The sequence below is a fragment of the Eretmochelys imbricata genome, chromosome 7 (genome assembly GCF_965152235.1).
Source record: "Eretmochelys imbricata isolate rEreImb1 chromosome 7, rEreImb1.hap1, whole genome shotgun sequence".
Classification (NCBI taxonomy): Eukaryota; Metazoa; Chordata; order Testudines; family Cheloniidae; genus Eretmochelys; species Eretmochelys imbricata.
Window position 1 is genome coordinate 122,770,404 of NC_135578.1, and position 21,865 is coordinate 122,792,268.

General features: G+C 47.4%; 1 protein-coding gene across 1 annotated transcript; it reads right to left on the reverse strand.

Moving 5' to 3' along the window:
- Positions 1 to 20,057: 20,057 nt before the first annotated feature.
- Positions 20,058 to 21,610, reverse strand: LBX1 (ladybird homeobox 1). The gene is made up of 2 exons (XM_077822661.1): positions 21,286 to 21,610; positions 20,058 to 20,545 (listed from the first exon to the last, which is right to left on the reverse strand). The coding sequence occupies exons 1-2, from the start codon at positions 21,608 to 21,610 to the stop codon at positions 20,058 to 20,060; spliced, it is 813 nt and encodes a 270-aa protein (XP_077678787.1).
- Positions 21,611 to 21,865: the final 255 nt, after the last annotated feature.

Genomic DNA, 21,865 nt, shown 5'->3' on the forward strand with positions numbered 1-21,865 from the left:
CAGAGGCTCGTTCACCTGCACATCCACCAATGTGATCTATGCCATCATGTGCCAGCAATGCCCCTCTGCCATGTACATTGGTCAAACTGGACAGTCTCTACGTAAAAGAATAAATGGACACAAATCAGATGTCAAGAATTATAACATTCACAAACCAGTCGGAGAACACTTCAATCTCTCTGGTCACACGATTACAGACATGAAAGTTGCGATATTACAACAGAAAAACTTCAAATCCAGACTCCAGCGAGAAACTGCTGAATTGGAATTAATTTGCAAACTGGATACAATTAACTTAGGCTTGAATAGAGACTGGGAGCGGATGGGTCATTACACAAAGTAAAACTATTTCCCCATGTTTATTCCGCTCCCCCCCCCCCCACTGTTCCTCACAGCGTTCTTGTCAACTGCTGGAAATGACCCATCTTGATTATCACTACAAAAGGTCTTTTTTCCCTCTCCTGCTGGTAGTAGCTCACCTTAAGTGATCACTCTCGTTACAATGTGATGGTAACACCCATTGTTTCATGTTCTCTGTGTATATAAAATCTTCCTACTGTATTTTCCACTGCATGCATCCGATGAAGTGAGCTGTAGCTCACGAAAGCTTCTGCTCAAATAAATTTGTTAGTCTCTAAGGTGCCACAAGTCCTCCTTTTCTTTTTGCTGATACAGACTAACACGGCTGCTACTCTGAAACAGGATAGACTGTCTCCCTGCTCTCAGCTCTGGTTTCTGTTGCCATTTCAACTCCCAGCCACCAGGAAGAGCAATTTCAAGGATAGTCCTGCTCAGCCCCTGCAGGCCTGGGATGGAACATGTTCAGTGCCAGTGGAATCTTCAGGCAATTTAAAGCTGCCAAACTCTAGAAAAAATTCTTCTTAGCATATGTGGGCTGCAGTGTTTCAGAGGCAAAGAACGTGGTCAGATGTGTGTGGCTTTTCTGGGGGATGGTAAAAGGAATCATGCCATCCCTCTGCCAAATGTCAGGTCCCCCCTCCAACATATAAAGGTTTAAGAGTTTCCCTTAAATGGTTTTGATCATTTTGAACATGGGCAAAAACAATGTATGTTTCTCTAATCTCATTCTCAGAAATGTCTGACCCATTTTAGCTGAGAATTTCCCCAAGGAATTCTGCCGGAGGTAGACACCTGGCATGGAAAAGCTCAGCCCGAATGGTTAATGTTTGAAAAGTTATAAGCAACTTTTAAAAGAGTCTTATAATGGGAAGGATAAGACGCCCTTAACTACAGGCATCGTTAGCAGCTCTGCTAAGAATAATAATACATAACAGGGCTTGGAAGAATGAGACAAATTTGAGTGTGGAGAGGGAGTGCCAGCTAATAAGTGTAAAAGGAAGACTAGGAAAGACAGCTTTGCAAATATACAGTGTTGTTGTAGCTGTGTTGGTCCCAGGATATGAGAGAGAGGAAGTGGGAGAGGTAATATCTTGTAATGGACCAGTTTCTGTTGGTGAGAGAGACCAGCTTTCGCGCGTACACGGTGTACCTTTTCTCTCTGATTTTTAGTGTCTAGCAGAATTATGACTGTAAGAGCCCAAGTTCATCGTTTGAAGGCGTTGTGCAGTTTCCCTTTGAGGGTGAGGACTGAGAGGTCAGAGACAGAGCGATCGCTTTGTGAAAAGTGTTCGCCCACCGGTGATGTGGGGGTTTGGACTTTTATCATTTTTCTGTGTGAGTTCATTTGAGAGTGTAGTGATTGTCTGGTTTCACCTGAATGGTTGCTGGTGGTGAATTTAGTGCCCTGGATGAGGTACACCAGGTGTTGTGATAGGCACATGTGTAGGACCCCTGGATCTTGCAGGGTGTGTTGTGGGGGTGGTTGAGCATAAATAGGCTAGAGAGAAAAAGGGATCTTAGTTTGTCAACAGGAGAGGTGAGATCAGAAATGAATTTGTTAAATTCTCTGTCCTGCACAAAACTTCATTGCAATAATCATCGATTTTTTACCCAAAGAGAAGTGATGCAACCACAGTATCTCGACTCAGCACCTCCGCATCACTGAGTGCTGCGAGCAAATCATAATTTCCTACAAGTTTCACACACCCTCTGCCTTTGGTTGGTCTCTGCTGGGCCTGTTTTCTGCAACTGGCTTGTAAGCTAATAATACTGGGAGTTATAACAATGTATGTAAGGAAGCAAAACGGAAGCCTTGCAAGGGAGGGTAGATGAGTACTGAAAAGCCATGGTTTGAATTATTAGAAAAAGTTACTGCATGTCTGTCCCCATACACACCCTCCCTCTCTCTATCTTATGTTGTGTCTTCATCCTTCACTATATCCGTCCGGTCCCCAGATTTCCACTAGGTGGCGCCACACTCCTGTTCAGAGGCCCATAGGAAGACTATGTGCATTCTGGGCAATACGAGCTACCAGATGCGGTTTGTTGGTCCCTGGGACAAAATAACTGGAGGTTTCCATCACACGGAGAACACGAGGACCAGGAGAGAACTCCCCAGCGGGCTCCACAGAGGCTGGGCAGGGCAGTATGTGTTACCGTTCCTGGGAGAAGAGGTTTCAGATCCAAGGGTGCTCTGCTCTGCACAGCCGGGTTCCACAACCCGGAGTGGGGGGCTGTTCCCAAGGGGTGTGGGAACGAGGGGACGGGGTGGGGGTGCAGCTGAGTCTCTCTGGCATTGTGAACCCCGCTGGGGATGTGGGGGAAAAAAAGCTCCTTCCCCCCCTCCCCCCATTTCCACTGCCAGCCTCCTAGTCAGCACATGGAATTGCTCCATTAAATTGACTCAGGTTGGCAGACGCCCCGCTGGGAGTGGTTTGCTCACCTTGTATCTCATAAAGTCACTGGATCTCTTGAATGCATGCCTGGAAGGAACTGCAGCCTGGAAGGGAAACGGCTGGGGAACAGAAGCTCCAGTATTTGGGGACACACGGGCCGGGGCGGAGTTGATCCACCGTATGGATTTGAAATCTCTTCGGTGGGAGGTCTGAGGGCAGCCTGCAAGGTGGACCCAGAATCCCAATGCCTGGAGATGGCTTCCCTGCCGCAAGAGGCCTCCCTAGTCTGTGCCAGAGAGCGAGTACCACCCCCACACCCCCCAGCGGTAAATCAGGCCTCTATGGGGCTGCAGTGTACCTGGTAAACTGTGGAGAGAAGCCATCTCTCACAAATCCATCCTTCTGCTCCCAGCTCCCCATGAATCAGCAAGGCGGTGAGAAGGAAGTTATTGGTGAGTTATAAATTAGACCTTATGCAAGCTGCAGACAGCTGATGCTGTATTACCAGAGTCCAGAGAGACTCCTGAACAGCACGGCCTTTGATTTCCCAGCATGACAAAAGAAAAAGGGGTCTTTAAATTCCCCACCACCTATACACTCTATAATAATTGTATCCCAATTCCTGTTCCATTCCTCTTCACCGGGGGGACAGGTGAGAGACACTTCATTATTTTAAACCAGCGGGTCGTTCTCAGCCCAAAAAGGGGCTTCAGTCCCAGCTTCTGGAAGCTTTCTTCCCGCTCGTCCCCATCGTGTTTACATTACCACGGTTTGCTCCATCCGGAGCTGGAGAAATCGGGAGAAGAGGAGTTCCAGTCTAGACACAACCCTTCCCACACTCACGGTAGCAGAGTGTTAGGTCGTTTTTTTAAAAACGCAGGTCATTGGAGGAGGGGGACATCCAAGGAATACATTGGACGATCCCCGCCCCCCCGTGTATGATGTTACACACTTCACAGTCTCTGTGAGTGTCATACCAATCGGCGTCTCCCATCCATCACATCACAAGGCGGCGCTGGGAAATCTGACTAAGACGCAGGTTCCGTGACAAATGCTGAAGCAAAAGACTCTCTGGGAAAGTTGATCTGGCTTTATTTTAAACGGATCCTGCCTTTCTAAACAACCCTCCTTCCCCCCCTTCCCCCGACCCCCCAGACTCTGTAATCATTGCTTTAAAAACGCCGTCACACGTCTCGGGAAGGATGGGAGGGCGAAGCTTGGAAAAGGCGGAGATCAAAAGCATCTGTCCGATCTGTCATATGTACATCATCTCACGGACTGAGATCTGTCATGTCGAGAAATCTCTGCACATGTCCATTATCTGGACCTGTAGCCGAGGGAGAGAGAGCTCCGTGGCGATATCTAGCTGTCTCCAATCCACACAGAAATCTCTATATAAGACTGAGCGGTACCTCTCTATAACCTAGATACACATAACCTATAGCCAATACCGAGAGCGAGCTCTACCTAGTTCTGTAGGCGGCCAGATCTAGCCACCTATCGCTTATATAAAGTGTCATATTTATGTTCTATGTGTGTACCTCTGAGATACAACATAAATATGATACATGTAGGTGTATATATTAGAGATAAATGGCTAGATTTCTCTGCTTAGCTAACTAGACCTCTCTCTGTATTATATAGAGGTTAGAGAGAGATCTATAGTAAATACAGGTATATATCTGTGAGATTGATCTAATACAGAGAGATCTATATCGCTATATAACATGAAAGAGAGAATCTATGTAGATAATTCCAGCCACCTATCTCTAATATATACCGAAATGTATCCTAGTAATGTCAATCTGACAAGTATATGCCTATATTTAATATACAGAGATCTCTATCTCCATATTAGAGAGAGGGAGCGTTCTAGCTACGTAGCAAAATCTAACCATCTGTCTCTAATGTATACGGAGATCTAGCTGCTACGAATACAGAGATCGTTATCTATCATTTTATCTATCTGTGCCCTTGTTATCTGTTCTTCTATCCAGACAAACCACATGGCTAGATATATACTTCAGGGTCTTTTATCCACCAGGAAATTAAATCGTTTTAGTCTTTTCAGTTCTCGTTTAGCTTTTGCAGGACACCTGTCTGATGTTTTTATTATTTTTATTTCTTTACTGTCAAAAAGCCTGCCTGGTGACATCTTCCCCCCCATCCCGCTCGACCCCAAATTCAGAGTCTTCTGCCTCCTGCGGAAAGAATGGGAGAGAGTTGGGAGCGAAGGTAAGAAGCCGCTTGCCAGAGGGGATCGATATCCTGTGAAAAGTAATTATTGAGGCATAAATTTATCATAAGGGTGATCACCAGTAAAATATCTCTTGGCGACATTTTAATTTAAAATCAAACTGGAAAAGCTAAAAGAGAAAATTCCTTAACAAGCAGAAAAATAACGGCAGCCCCTGGAACACTTCATTATATGTTCCGGGAGAGCTCCATCATATTCTCTGAGAATGGCTAAGCTTTGCTCTTCTGGTAGACCCTATGCCTCTGATTTATGGAAATGACTTGCAAATCCATAAATGTAGTTTGCAGTGACAGCCTTGCATATCACTAGTAGTTCCTTTAAAGCATGCAACGAAAAATGATTCATATCTGGCTGGAGCTGGACTCTGTCTTTTCCAAGGGTGGAGTCTTGTGTGTCTGTTTTGCAAGGGTTTCCATGTTGAACTCAGTGATGTATGGGCGTGCTCCCTGTATCTATGATCCATCTACCACTAACAGAATCACATGGACACCCAGCTCTGGATCTGTCAATGTACAGACTGTACTCCAGAACTTCCCGCTTGTTCAGGGCTGAAGATAATCATTTCAGGGGTTCTGGGTTGGAATCTGCAGCATCAGGGATGTTTTGAAATTGTCCTTTCGGGTGCAGCGTTTCCTCTTGAATGTGCATCCGACTTCTGAAAGAGTGTGTGACGCAGGTAAGAGCGCCAATGACGATAGCAAGAAGAGGATAGAAAGTGAATTGCGACTTATACGTCTCGTGGTTAATTTCACCTTGCTTTCAGCCCCGAGTCCTCGAATCTTCAAAAAACTTCCTCGTTTCCAATCGCTTGGTGATTTGGGGTGAGAATCTGATTTATTGTTTTGTACACACAACATGCACCTGCCTTCAGACTGAATGTAAATGGAACCACACCTGCTCCATATGTCTGAAGAGTTCCTAATTCCTGACCCAGTAGAGAGTCAAGACAGCCAAAGGGCAAGACAGTCTTGAGTCTAAAGTGAATTACAAGAATCAGGAGACGTGGCTTTTACTTCTGTCTGCCACAGAATTGTCTGACCTTGGAGATGACCTTGCTTGTGCCTCGGTTTCCCCATCTATAAGATGGGGGGAATACTGCCTTAAACTCACAGGGGTGTCCTGAGACTTGCATGAATGATGTCCCCAAATGCAAAGTATCATTAGGAGCCCACAAGCACGGTATTGTAACCTTGCAGTTGGCGACTCTTCCTCCTGGGCGTCAGTATCTTTCCTGGATGAAAGAAACGCGGTTTCCAAATAATGATGATAATCAGAACGAAGATGCTCCTCGCACATTCTGGGTTTCCTTCTCCCTCCCCCTCCCGCAAACGGGAAACTATCTAATGCTCAGTTCTCTCTTCAACGTCTCTTCGCATCAGCCTTCGTTCGCCCAGCAGTCCCCAGGCACCGGCGGGCGGGCTGGTTTAGTGATGCATGACCAGATCTCCTGTCCAGGGGAAACAGAAGACCCCTGGTAAAAACAGTGACGCTGCTTCATATGTAATTAGGCTTCAAGTTGGCGGCTACTTCCTTTAACTCACAATTGGGGCGGCGGGGGGGGGGGGGGAAATCTAAGCCCTGGCAGGGGAAGAAATCAAATATAGCGACTGGCCTCGACACGTGACGTTGATAGGCCCCGCCCCCATGCCAGGCTCTCTTCCATGTGTCCATTCCAGTCTTAATTCCTACTCTTAGATGGGCTTTCGCTTTGTCTTGTATCATTGGGTCTTAAAAATTAATGGCTCTTGGAAATTTCTTTTAGGGCTGTTAGCTCTGTCCCAGGTGCGATTTTTTTGCTGTACGCCCCCAAAAGATCCCCCTACGACAGCCTCCTTGCTCGTGCCTTTGGCAGTTTTCACGATGCAAGAACCAGCGCCCCATTTGCAGCCGGCAAGGTAGCATATTTCCATGCGATCATCCAATTTCCCTGCCTGGGTATTTAGTGCAACTCTTTAACAACAGCCACATAATTAGAATTTGGATTTCCATTAATTTTCCTTGAGCCTGCAACCATTTTAAGATCACACTGGTAATTAACGTGATACATCACTAATTTCACCAAGCACAATCTAACTGGGAGATCACCGCGTGTCTAGCAGGATTTGGAGAAGCCTGGGGATGGCGAGGGAAGGGGTGTGCGCGTGTGTGGGGGGGTATCCTCCCGTCCCCCCCAGTTCATTTGGGATTGCGCAAGGTGTCCTTACTTCTACCTTTAGCACTTGCTTGTTTGTTCGTTGCACTGTCTGCAGTCTGGCTTCGTGACATCACACGCGCTGGCAAAGGAAAATAAACTTTCTTTCCCAGTAAATTTAACAATTAAAAATATTTATCGATAGTAGATTTACGTTGTTGTGTCTCCAGTCTTGGGGCATATTGGTAGACTATTAAGACTAATTAGCATCCTTTCTGCATGCAGATTTACTCCGCTGATTGCCGTATAACTCATCCCTAAAAGCCCCTATTCCTCCACATTCGCACAGCATAGCTGAAGGCATGGCCCCTTCGCCTCCTTCGGCGCTTGCAAACAGCTCACGTGAGCCAGGCCTTGTGCTAAGTAAACTTCAAAGATGTGGAGCAATAACAATTTGAGTTAGAAGCTTGCAACGCACTAAAAAGGAAATATTACCCTGGGAGCTTCCCCTGGCAATGGCTGGCTGGTGGGAAACAAGGAGGCTAAACGTACAGAACAACCCAGCAGAGACAGGCTGTATTTTCTGATCCCTAAACCGAGGGCTGTTCCTTTCATAAATATATTTGGAAATAAACCAAGGGCCCTGTGTGTTCCGGAAGCTAAGCCGCACCAAGGGGGAAAAGCAGAGGAAGAGGGAGAGAGACAGAAAAGAAAGTTTAGCTCCTTTTAAAAAATGCATCAAGGAGAACAAAGATGCGTTCCAGAAAGTTTGCAAGACGCAGCTACAAATGACACCAGCTGCTTAGGGTTTTTAGACTGGTTTCAATCGCCTGGAAGCTCATGGATCGCCCTTCCCAAAACTCTTATGGGGGGGGGGCGCTATGAATATCCTGGTTGCCCTACTTTGCATTTAAAATATTTAAGCCACTGCAGAAGGCTCTGAGAGGCTTTTTGCAGGTAGAGGGGAAGCATTAGCTAGCATGGTCTTTTAAAGCACACACTGCTGGTTTATTATTAACACACTGGGAAGTACATAAGCCCCACAACTTTATTCTCTTTAATGAGCCTGGAAGAGCACGTTGGCCCTGAAGGGTTTTGTTCATTAAAGATGTAAGCTGTAGGAATATTGTCTCATTAATTATCTGGTTTTAATTACACTGTTACCCTTTGAATCCAGATATCTGAAAAAAAGTTTATACAGTTAGACTCTCACACACTTCAGAAAAAGCATTTCGTGGGTGTGTTTTTCAAAAGCCAGGGCCGGCTTGCACAATGGCATAGCCAGAAACACAAGGCAGATGGGAAGGGATGGATGGGTGCGCAGAGCAGATAAAAGGACAGACAGCTTCGCTAGACAGACATGGAGAAGGAGAGCTGGATTCGAAATAACTTTGGATATATATTTTTTCTATCCATCAGGTAGTTGAAAGGAAAATATTTTGCTTCTCAGTTTCTGCGGCGCCGCCGCTTTTAGCCTATTCCCAGGTAAGGAGCGGGGCTGGGAAGAGCAGGTCCACTCCAGACTGCGGCATTGCAATCACTTGGGGAAGCGAGGTCGGGGCTGGCACCCTTGCAAGAGAAAACCCGGAGACCACTCCCCAGCTCCTTAGCCCGTTCTCGGCTCCTTGCAAACCGGATCCTCTCCGGTTAATGTCAGGTTACTGCGAATTTGCTCGCCCGCTGGGAACGCCAAGTGTGTCGACCTCTCTCCCTCGCAGCTGCAAAGAAACAGATTCCTTTAGAGACACACGAGGCACCGGACTCTCCGGCGGGAGCGGGCAAAAGGGAGCGGCTAGCCCCAAAAGCCCCCCGGTAACACGCAGGGGCGGGCACACCCGAGGCGTTGCTACAATTCCAACCACCCAGGCCGTTTGTCATTAATTACCCAGCGCTAAATTGTGCTGTTTCCCCTTTAAATCCCAGGCATTTTGACAGGCCACATTAAAGTGAAGCCAGCGCAGGCTGAGAACATCATAAAAACCGGACAGGCAATTTCTGTTTTCACCAAATAGCCAGGGTAACGCGTTCTGCATCTTTGATTTTAATGCACTAAACTGGCAGCTAAGCACTAAGGGGGCAAAGGGGGTGGGTGGTGGAGAGTCGGCATGGGGGGGGGGGGAAACAAAAAACCCTGGACTCGGAAGCAGAGCTTAGCTTTATATTTATCTCTCTGTGCAAGCCCTGCCCCACATCAGCCCCCCTCCCCCACATCAGCCCCCCTCCCTTGCTAAAACCCATTGCACCAACTGAATTATCAACTAGAATTTGATTAATATGCAAATCTGAGGCAAACAGCTCCATATAATTCTTTCAGTGGAGAGTAATTAATCAACAGTTAAAGCAAATTAATACATATATCAATTTTGTCAGGAACATGCTTAGTTCAATAGCCCGTAAAATTGAAGTTTGAAGTATTAAGGGGCTCTACAGAAACGTTATGACTAAAACTTTCAAATTGATCCTATTTAGTAATCAATCAGCCTCTCCCCTCGGGTTAATCTGTCTAATTTTTCATCTCAAATCATACACTTTAGTGACATGCCATCTAGCAAACAGTCGATAAAAAGTTAACAAAAATGATAACGACTCCAGCACACAGTGAATTGTGTGTATGTGTGTGTGTGATACAATCCAGCATCTTGAAGCTCAGATCGTTTCCAATATGATCCAGAGAAACTGCTCTCCAACAAACCTCGTTTGGCAAAGCATCTAATTAAATATGCAATTATTTTTTTCTGCCTCTTTCTAATTCCTTCCCCTCCCAAAGTGGGTCTGATTTAACACTGACCAAGCTCACAAGTGCCTTGCCTGTGTGTTCATCTCTTAGTCTTAAAGTAGCATTTCCAAGTATGTCCCATGGTTGGGGTGAAAGTGACCAGGTTATCGGATCTATTACCTCTTCATCTAGATCCTTAATACGAGGTATAGATCTCTCTCTCTCTCTCTCGCCTATATATAACCGTGTTCTCGTAATATCTATCCACAGATAGATCTTTATATCTAGTTATACATTATGTACACATGCGCACTATCTATCTGATCTATATCTACAGATACATACACATCCTAGATCCATCGATCGATAGCAAAGTTATACATGTAGAGGGTTTAGCTGTATCCTCGTGATTCCAGCTGAGATCTCCTTTAGACCCTTTCCAGACGCCAACCTCCCCACCTTTCTTTCATCTGTGCTCACAGCCCGACTGGAATCGATTGGCTGATTACTAGGTATTGATAGAAAGGGAAGGTGGGTAGTACATTATGTTGACGTTCTGGCTTCACCTTGAGCAACCAGTGAAATGAGGGATGAGAGTCTAGAGTGCTGAGATTAATAGGGAGCCCAGGACTCCCCCCGCCCCAAATCCCCTTTACTTTGTGCCTGGGGACAGGAGACACGTCTGGGCTGGATCCAGCAATGGAAGAAACCTTTCCACTCACTCCCCATGGGTCTAGAAAAGCTGATCTTACCACAAGTGTTATTTTTTTAATACTTAACTCTCGAGCCCAGCCCTCTTAGCTCCGCCACCAGGACAGAGACCGGTTATGTTTTGCCTGCTCTTGACACCGTCCTATGAAATATACATAGCAAACTATTCTTTATTACAACACGCAGCTGGGTGACGATAGAGCCCAAGGTTGAAGGGGAGATCTACATGCTAGCGAAGAGCTGGGCATTATTAGTGTCACTAATGCAAATCATAAAGACAAGAAACAACAGATGGACTCCGTAGTTCTCAGCGCATTCAGACACGAGGTCTGGGATATGGGGGAATCTGGGGGGGGGAGTCCAGGGGATGCTTGAGGTGGCCCTCACTCTTCTAAAGGTTTAGGACCAGTTAGGAAAAATTCCCATTGATTTCAGTGGGACAATGAGAAAAGTCCTTTATGTCTCGCCAAGCAAATCTATAGAGTATAGACACGGAGTGCAGACAGATCAGTTGACTACCTCTTATCAACTCACTCCTTGTGGGATATATTAGGGACAACTCCCAGAGAACTCTGGCAGGTGTCAGAGGGCTTTTGTGTATGGATGGGAGTGGGATGGGGTGGGCTTAGGTCTGAGCAAGGGTTTACTATATAGTGTAGACATACCCTGGGAGTCTTTTTCTATTGACTTCAGGCCCTGAGGGAAGCCAGGCTGGTGAACTATGTCTTAGTAAATTAACAGATGGTTCCCAAAACCTGCACATTGCTGGGGTGTGTGTGTGGAAGTCGTGGGACCCTTTTCCATGTTCGAATCTCTTTTCATCTCATATATTGACTTATGGGTGGAGGGGGGGAGCGGTGAGGGAGAGAGAGTCCGGGAGGTTTGGACATGAAAAAAGAAAACCAGCTGATTCTCCTTGCTATCGCTGGGAGAATAAATACAAGATCTCACAGATGAGAGGCAAGAATTCACTACCCTGTGCCATGGACATCCATGAGGACTTTTGCTGTGGCCTTGGATGGGAGCAGGGTCCCATCCTGCTGTTTGGGTTATAATCAGGCGGTGAAAACAAAGCAAAACGATCCCTTTTAGGAATCCCCTCCCCTGACCACACCTGCTTAGGGTGGGTGGGTTTATGGGACAGGCAATCGCCTGAGCGTGGGGAGTTCTAGGTTCGATTCCTGGTTTTGCTACCGGCCCCGGGGGGACCTCGGGCGTGTATCTCTCTGCCTTAGTTCCCGCTGTGTAAAGAGAAGATTATAACCCTTCCTCACTCTGTCTGGTCTCTTCAGGCTGTAAACTCTTCAGGGCAGGGGAGATGAATGTATAATGCCAATGGTACCTGTCACACGCAACAAAAATAGAGGGCGGGATCCTGAGTCCTTGCTAAGAGAGGGGCGGCAGTTTAAGAGCTGGCTTTGTCCAGCTACCAAAATATCCAGGCGTTGTACTGAGATGGGTTACTGAGGATACGGAAGATGGCTTGTGTCTCTCAGGATCCTTTGAAACATAGTCCCCCGTCACCCATAATCTTCTGCACTGCGGGATTCCAGCCCCCAAACCTTAGAGACTCCAGCTTCAGCCAGTTTGTTTTGACTTAATTGTGTGGGTCGCTTTCTTGCAGGTATGTTGTAGGGCTGGGATTTAAACCTAGCAGGTACAGAACTCTCTCTACATCGCCCCTCACAGGGGTCTTATTACCCTGGATTCGACCGCATTTTTACTGGGAGGCCAACAGGGCTGGTCTGTTTCGACGGGTTCGCCTCCGCTTTCCCGCTGTTGAGAAGGAAATGCCCTTTCTTGTGGGGGCGGGTGATTTGTATCCGCGTGTGTCATTATGACCAGTCCTTTCCGGGGGATTCCACCTAAGAAAAGAATGGCGTGACCTCAACAAGAGGGGAGAAGGGTTGTGAGTCTGGAACTGCCCACCAATGTGGTTCCTCCATTCGCCTTTGGACGAGGTTCCCTCGCGGTGTGCAGAAGCCCCCACCCTTAAACCATGAATGGAGTCCTGTGGGGGGGGGGGGAAGGGGGAGAAGAGGACAAACTATGCAAATTTGCATTCGAAGCAATAAAGGAACGCACGTGCAGCTATCTAGACGTTTCTGGCTTTCCTGAAAGGGGCTGTGGGAGCCCGGAGGGAATCTCTGTGTTTTTAACGTTTCAGGGGGGTGAGCCTGCAAGCCAACGCGAGGGACAGTCACAAACAGAACCCCACTGAGAACACAGACACCGGGAATGTTAAAACCACATGGTTCAGGTTTGATTTCCTCCGAATGATATTGCCCTGGTCCATTCTCTCCCCCCACCCACCCCCAGTTTACATCCCATGGAGATCACCTTGCTGGAAAGTGCTTTCTGCACCTTATCAGACGCCTGCTGCTGGAGACGCCGATTCTCTTTGAATTTTGCGCATAACCCGATTCTAACCCAGTCCCCCTGCATCCCAGTGCTCGTATTTCCTTTCTACAATAAGCTGTGTTCCCTCTCCCGGCCCCACATACGCACCCCGTTCCAATTTCTCCTTGCCTGCGGAGATATTTTGCGCCGCGAGGTTTCTCGACCACCACAAACTGCGGGGCTGACTGCGCGCCGCGCGGCGTCTCAACAGCTGCGCAAAGACCAAAATAAAATAAGATACAATGAAAAATAAAGACTAGATGGGGCCTCAGGGCCAGGGGAAGTCAATGGAAGTTGGATCCGTGCCCTTGCGCGCTGATGGACACCACGTGGATTGGCCGTGGTGCCCCAAACGGAGAGTCCAGGGCGCTGTTCCGTGCGGAGCCGGTTGTGAGGGGTGACGGTCGATTTCCACGTGGTGGAATCTGTGCCATGGTCTTTCAACACATTCTGGAGGGAGATGGCAGTCATCGGCTGAGCCCACACGGGATGCTCTTGGTTTCTTGCCAAGGATTTGAGATGTATTGATAAAGATCACACACTTCTTCAGCCCCCGCCCCCCTACCCCCCATAGAGGGGAGAGAGAATCCCCCCCTCCGTTCCGCGTGGTCTGACGACCTCGCCTTTGCGCAGCGTGGACGGAGGCGGATCATGCTGGGAGCCCACACCCAGTTTAGCTGGGATACACCAGAGCCACACATTTCCGGGGAATCTATGGAGTAGACGGTAGGAACCGATCTGGAAGCAGCCTGGCAGCAAACAGATCAACAGATCTGTGAATTGTGGCCTTTTGAGTATGTCTCTAATGCTCGGTAGATTAACACACACACACACACACGAGTCCCAGGAGTTGGCATACCTACATATCCACAGCCCCAGGAACAATCAAAAGCCCACATGCTAGAGCCTAGATTGAAATGGTGACTGTCATGTACGCAGGGCAAAATGCAGGCAGGAGCGTAGCTGACACCTCCAGTTCCACTTTCCCCTGCCCAGCACACATGTCACCTCCAGCCTGTGTAAATAAAGAGCCGGGGTAGTTGAAATGCAGGTGGAACAAAACGTCATTTACCTGCCCTGTGAATTTCAGTGGGTCCAAATTTGCTCTCTTTACAGGACACACACCCGCAAACCATGCCCAAGTCACAAGCAACCCCCTCTATCAAAGAATGGAGAAGGAAGGGATTAAGGAACCCTCCGGGTAATCCGATTCCCCTTCAGTCTACTCTTGTTCTTGCTTCACAAATAGCAACAGCAAGCATGCAAAATATTTAAATATAAAAAATGATACGTTTGATGTGTTTAAACAGATGTAAAAGGTTATTCCGTGGAACCTGGGCATCTGTTTACACACATCAGCCGTTAGAGAGGGGGTCAGAGGGTCGGGATTATGTAACTATCAAAGGGAAGTGGCGAATTAGTGTGTGTGTGTGTCTCTGTGTGTGTGTTTCCTTTTGTGATCCTGCGTGTGTAGGTGCGATGGTGTAGAAGTGCAATGATATATGAAGATGTGGGGTGTATAGACAGCGGGTGTATAGTAGAGAGTGTGTTGCATATGTGTGAAGTGTGTGCCTGACTGCTCGTGTGTGTCGTGGTGTGTAGGGACCGTGGCTAACGAGGATGTGTCTGTATGTGTGTGTGTGTGGTGGGGGGTGTCTGTGTTTTGCAGGAAGAGGGGTGTGGACGTGCTCGCTTTTGCTGCCAGTGCGCGCGCACTGGTGTGCGGGCAGTTCTTTGCGCGGCTACGTTGTGTGTGAACTGGAGTGTAGGCGTGTTGTGCGAGAGAGGGAGGCTCTGGAGGGCATGGCGTTGTGTACGCCTAGCAGTGGAGGCAGGGGTGCAGAGGTGTGTGTATGTATTTGCGCTTCTGGCTCTGTGGTTGTGGGCGCACCGGTATTTGAGGATGCCTTGGGGGGGGGGGGGTTGAAGACTACACCAAGTGTAATCAGGGGAGTGCAGGGAAAGCTGCGGCTCCTACCCCAACCCCAGAATCAAAAAGAAAAAGCCTTCCCTTTCAGCAGGGACTCATGCATCAAACTTCAATTTTCCGGACGATTGAATTAGTGATTTTTTTTCTCCTGAACTAAAATACACTTAAGTCTTTGGGATTAATTACCACGTTCTGGTCCCTCAGACTGCAGTATTAGTTATCGCAGCCACGTTTGACATCAACCCTGACACCTCATAAAATAAGGAACTGAATTTCACTGACTCAACCTGCTTTAGCCCTATTGGATAATTCAGAAGGGGGCTTTATTCTTCGTCTGGGAGCCCTTTGTTCAGTGAACAAGATCGAATATGGATCTCCAGCCCAACCTGGTGCAAACCCAGCCGCCAGCAGCCCCAGCCCCCAACAGAACAATCTCAGGTTTGGGGCTAAGAGGCGAGGCGGGGGGAGTTAAACAGCCCTGCAGGATGTCAGCCCCGGCTGTTAAAAATATGGATTCCAAGGGGGAAATCATTTAAAAAATACATCTGACCTCCAGGTACAGGGCTGGGGGTGGGGCCCGCTCGAGAGAGATCGGCGGGGATTTAGGGGTAGGGGCGGAGGGCTGGACGGAGAGCCAGGAAGATGGGGTGTCCTTTTGTTTTCACATTTGGAGACGTGGACTCCCGAGGCCCCCGCTCGCCCCAGAGCCGTCACCCCAGGAGGAGCCGGCGCCTCTAAAGCCGAAGAGTAATCACACTTTGCGCGCACCTGCTCCTGGCAAGCCCACAGCACCTATTCCGATGGCTAAACACCGGGTCCCAACACGGACCCGCAACCTAATCTAGCAGATCCTACAAGCACAAACCGACACACACCGCCAAGGCGCGCTGGCTGAGCGCACCCCCCGCCCGCCGCCGCGCATCGCAGGTCGGGATGTACAGGAGGCCGGCCATCAATAATCCTAACAATTAAAAATCATAACCAGGGACACTCCGCAAACCGCCAAACACTTGCGCGCAGCGCTGCCGAGGTCCGATGCAAAGAGAAGGGGGGTAAAGCTTGTTAAACACCGAGGTCCCCCCGCCCCCCAGGCTAGGAATGCCACACACTCCTCGATTCCTTTTACTTCGTCCTGTTCATATCTAAAAGTGACCCACCCCTAAGAAAAAAAAAAGCAAAACAAAAACACTTTTGCAAATGCCAGTTGTTATTTTTTTTTCCCCTTGAAAGAAAGAAAAACCGGGGCTCTGAGTTTTATGGCTCAACCCCTGGATAAATTATGACAGTTTTGTATCTCCCTGGCCTCTACTCCCTCCCCAGCCCCAAAACCAAAGATTTCGCTTTTGTTTGCCCTGCTCAAGTGTGCAAGGGAGCAAGAGGAAGCTGCAGCGAAGGGTTTGCAAACATTCCTCTGTCGTCAGCCGTGTAAGTTTCTCCATTAGCAGCCAGGCTAGTAAACCCCGGGCTGGCCCCGGCAAACTTCCCTGAACGGAAAAAGCGGAGCGCTGGAGATGTGAAAGAAATCGAGATTATGAGTTATTTTGAAGGGACATAAGAGTCACCCGCTTTGTGCTCAGCGGGGAGCCTGATCTCGTCTGAAGTTTTGGGCCTTGAATTCCTTGAGGTCGTCCCCCAGCCCCCACGCACACCGCTCCCGGTCTGGCCCCCTAAAATCTACCTCACCGGCTTTGCACATTAAGGCAGCTCTCTGTACAAAATGCCATTTGCTTCCGGAAACCAGGGGCACGTGAAGAACGAATGTGTCCCTTTGGACTTTGGCGGGTTTCTTTTGGGGGGCCGAGGGGGGACAGCTCAGCCCGTTGACAGATCAGTCCAAACTAAAAACCTGAAATCATTTCATCGCCTGCCTAGCGGGGCCGCGGGGCAGGCTCCCATCCCATCTCCTCTCTGAAAAAGAAATCGGGCTCGAACCCAGAAGCGTCTAAAAACCGAGGGAGAGGAAAATCCGTTTCTAGAAGGCGGCATACCAGCCAATGTAGGGAAGTGACCATTGAGAAAAACAGGAGTGAAAAGTGCGGGTTACCATCCGAGTCTCTTTGTTTAATCTTCTTTTGTTTCTAAGCTTGCAAAGGGAGTAAATAAAACACCCCCTGCGCTGGGGCGGCGAGCCAGCCGAATTACCACGCTGCAAATTTTAGGAAGCAGGGTATTATTTTTTACTCATCTGCTTTAGCCACGTGTGGTAAACTTCTCTGGGCTCGTCGCGGCCCTTTCTCCAGCGAGCTCTTGTGTTTGCCCGCTGAAGTCAATAGATCAGAAATCCAAATTAACTCCAGGCCCTAGCCTTCCCCCCACCTCCAATCCCCCCCCCCCGTTTTATTTTATATCTTGGGTATATTGTCGTGCTTGCAGCCTCATTAAATCCATTCCAAGACAAAAGAATAAAAGCATAAGGGGCGGGGGGGGGGAGGGGGAGGGAGAGTGGGAAAAAAAAGAGAGAACAGATAAAGAAAACAAATAAAGCCCTTTAACTAGATATCTACATAAATGTCACAGTTTCTCAGCATTTACGATTTGCCTGCTTAGCATAAAAACACTTAAGAACAAGATTGAAGGCTTTGTGAGATATCTGGACAGAAGTCAAACATATCACTTGCAAAAAAAAAAAAATTGGGGGGTGGAAGGGGGGGCGAGAGACAAGTGCTCTCCGAAATAATACTAAAGAAAGTGGATTTCATTGTAATTCATAGACTTGTTCCAAATGCCAAGAGAGAAAGGGGGAAAGAATAGAAGCCACATGGAAGGGCGCAGATGCCCCGATGAAGGGGGAACAGCTCTGCTCCCATTATTGTGGGAGGGAGGGTTAACCTAATCCATCAAATTGTCTGGAAATTGTGAAGAAAATTCAAAACCCATATGGTCTCCAAGCTTTCGGGTCCTTTCTGCGGCGGAGGGGCATGCTTGTTTCAGCATTGCGAGCCGCGGGAGGCTGTACACGCGCCATTGTCACTTGTCAGTTCAGAGAAGAGGGCTCATTTGTCCCCAGTTTTCATGCTTTACGCTAAAAATTACAACCCCATCCATTTTCAAAGAGGAGAAAGATTTATTTCGCCTCGGAGAAACTGGCCCAAGCCCCCGCCCCCTGCCCGCAAACCCATCCGGTCTGATTTGGAGCCTTGTCCTTTCGGACTCTGCCACTATCTACCAGATTTGTCTTTCTCACATAAATTTTGTAAAGAATAGGCAAACGCACATTGCCGGGGTGAAAAGGCAGGACACGCTAGTGGGGGAACAAATTTAGCAGGATATTTTTTTTAGGTGAAAAAATTAAAAAGGGAACTTGTAAATTAAAAATCATCCACCATCATCTTTTTGGGGGGCCGTGGGGGAAGCAGGGGTGCTACCTGAAAACGTTAATATATTTGCAAGGCTGCAGGGGGAAGAGAAAAAATATCAGCCACCATGGTGTTTGTCCATGTTACGATCTTTAGTGGAAACAGGAGATTTCTGTCATTTTCGCTTTGTATTTTTCAGTTGGATATTTCCTCTGTAATTTAGAGCTAGAAAACTCGTTGTAGATCTCAAAAATTCTACACGTGTGTATCATTATATATATATATATACACACACAGAGAGAGAGAGAGACATTACTTGAATACTGAAATTCAATACTGTAGAATATACATTCTATATACACTATCCAGATCTTTCATATATCACTGTGTATAGATATACGCAGACCCTTTGTTTTAATTTCTTTCTATGGGTTTTCTCTTGAGAAAGAAAACCGCAACTCCTAGATGATTCATCAGTTGATGTCTCTCTACCGTACCTTGTCTTACATTAAAAAACCAAATACATTCCTTAGTTTTTGTTCGTCCACCCCAAAATAGACACAGCTACTGTAGCGGAAACGATTTTAAATGGAAATATGAATTGAAGGGTAGAGAGGGGATGTGGCAATTCCTTTGTGGAGCCGTATTTTGTAATCTCAGGCGAATAAAAGATATTAGAAGCATATTTAGTTCACAAAGAATAACGTTAAAAGTCTATTAAAATGGTAAAGATTTTATTGTATCGGAAAAAGAGCGATCTGTACAATTCTAAGAGACAGGAAATAAAGCGACATTGTCCCTGTTGTAACTTAAATAGCAGGCCTTTGAAAATTTTTACAATTCAAACAAAACCATTTTGAAATCTGTCCTTTTTTTTTTAAATGTATAGCGTCCTCTTTAAATGTCTTGATCTTGGGATTTGTCCTCTTTCTTTTTGTAGCATGCAAAAATTCTAAAAAGAGTAAAAAATAATTCTAGGATTTTCTTTTTGTAACCACCTTCATATAAAAATACGAAAGGTAGCTTTTTAATAAAAGCACAACAATAGCAGAAAATGGTAAAAATAGCTTTTCCTTGGTAAAATGAGGCAGAAATTGCATTGGATACAAATATCTATGCTCTGAGGGCGCGGTGGGGAGGGGGTGGTACATATTTTAAACTGACAGTATTACCCATCCCCTCCTTCCCAAGATTTTAAAAGAATGTTTTTTTGTAAAAAAGAAAAAAAATATTTCGTGCACATCTGAAACATGCAAGGAAAGGAAAAAATGGCTAATTTTAGCCTAACTTAAATCTCCTATAAACTGGTTCATTTTTGGGAAGTCGTTTAAAATAACTGCCTAACAAAACATCTGTTTGAAGTGGTGTATATCTTGCTAGGTTATGCTTTCCTTTACAAACGAAACCAATTGATACAGGGTTTTTTTAAATCATACCCTCGAAAAAAGAAAGAAAATCCAATATATATGTTTAAATATTTATACAGAAGCCATCCATAATTGCACCATTCCAAAGATGAAAACTACCTGATGTGACAGGCATGGGATATTGACTCTATTTTAAATTATTATTTTTTCCTATTGCTTATTGCTTTTATTGAAAAGAAACTGCCTTATTTCGTTGCAAACAACGCTGAGTGTCTGTCACCAGAGTTCATAGTTCGAGAATACTGTTGGGCAGGCTTCGCTCACAGTTTCACAGGTCCACCCCTTGAGTGTGGGGTTGTGTGGCTGTCAATGTCTGGGTTTGTTTTTGTTTTGGAGGAGAAGAAGAAGAAGAAGAAAAGAGAGAAAACAGGTGTGAGTGTGTGTGTGTGTGTGTGGGAAATATACCCACCACCACCATCACCACCACCACAATTCAGTCATCAACGTCAATTTCCACATCATCTTCATCCTCTGAGCACTCCTTACTGCTGTTGGGTTGGTCTGTGAGAGGGGATTCAGGAGACAGCTGAAGGTGGCTGGCGGTCTCCAGTCCATGTTTGGTTAGAGTTGGAGAAAGGGAACGCGATTTTCCCCTCCCTTCCGAATTCTGCTCCAGCTCTGAAATGCTAACAATATCCACCTGGGCGTTGGGCCCCAGTTTCTTGGCAGATTCCACATCTGCTTTCATCTCCTCCAGGTCTCTTTTGAGTTTGGCTCTGCGGTTCTGAAACCAGGTGATCACCTGGGCGTTGGTCAGCCCCAGCTGCTGGGCGATTTGGTCTCGGTCGGCTGGGGAGAGGTATTTCTGATACAAAAACCTCTTTTCCAGTTCGTAGATCTGGTGGTTTGTAAAGGCGGTTCTAGACTTCCTCCTTTTCTTGGGAGTTTGTCTCTGGCCAAAAATAGTCATCCCATCCCTTCCTGCAAATAGTTAGAATATTTTTCTGTTCAGTCACACACAGAGAACCCCCTGCCCTCTCCTTCCAATAAGTTGGAAGCGGACAACAATAAATAAATCACCGGATGGAAGCAGCGTTAAGCAACTCAAAGGTGAATCCAAACCCAATTAAAGTGTGTGTGTGTGGAGGGGGTATTTTGGGATGCAACGGACAAGTCCTTTGGATTTTCACCTCTGACCACCTCTCCTTAGGTGTGTTGGGAACGTATCCCAAACTCCGAGCTCTGTGAGTCCTAATTCAACGCAGCAGAGCCAACAATTCCCCCCCTCAAATAAAAGAGAAGGAATTAGGCCCAATTTCCCCCTGTCCCCCCATCTGTAACAACAATAAATCGTGGATAATTTGTGGGGAGAAGAGAATAAAACAAAGGACTAACAACTGATTTGTGTTGCCCGGATTTTCACTGGAAGGCAACTTTAGACCCATTTCTGGAAGGAGACGGTGGGGGAGGGAGGGAAACACTCTATACAGAAATGAAATCAAAAGGTGAGGTCTTAAGGGCCAGCCAGCTGGTTTCGCCTGCGATCTTCCGCAAATCCCTCTCGTTCCCTGCTAAGCAGAGAACCTCTAGGTTGGTCTCCATCTCAGGCAGGTGAAGTTCTCCACTGATGCTCTCCACAAACGCAACCACACCGAGAAAGGAAGGGGGTGGGGGGCGGGAGTGTGTTAAAAAACAACCACAACAGCAACCACGGATCTTACCTTCAGCTGCCTGCAGGACACTGACTTCCAGCCCTTTGAAGGTTTTGCTGGCCAGTTCCTCCAGGGCACAGAGCGGGGAGGTTTGGGAGAGGAGCGCCCGGCTGGAGAGAGGCAGGCCGGCTGGCGGGTGCTTGTCGGCGCTGGAGAGGAGATGGGCTGTCCCGCAGATCGTGTAACTTCGCCTGACGGCCGGCTTGTTCAGAATGTCCTCTATGCTGAAGGGGGTCAGAGGCTTGTTGGAATTGGCAGGAGGGGGCAGCTGATCCAGGGGGCTCCTTCTTCTCTCCTCCACCGAGGAAGCCTTGGCTTCTTCTTTGGAAGTCATGCTTGACTTGGGCTGGAAATTGTTTCTCGCTCTCTCGCCCCCCCACCCCACCCGCCCCTTGCCTTTTGTTTTGGGGTCTGGTGCGGAGCCGCGGCAGCGATCTGTATTTGCACCCGCCAGCGAAGGAAACAAAAATCACAAGGCGAGCGGCGGCGGCAGAAGTGGAAGGGAAAAGGGGGGGGGGGGGAGGCAAGAAAGTTCAAACCACCACCGCGGACTCCAGCGGCGGAGAAACAGGTCTTCTTCCCGGAGCAG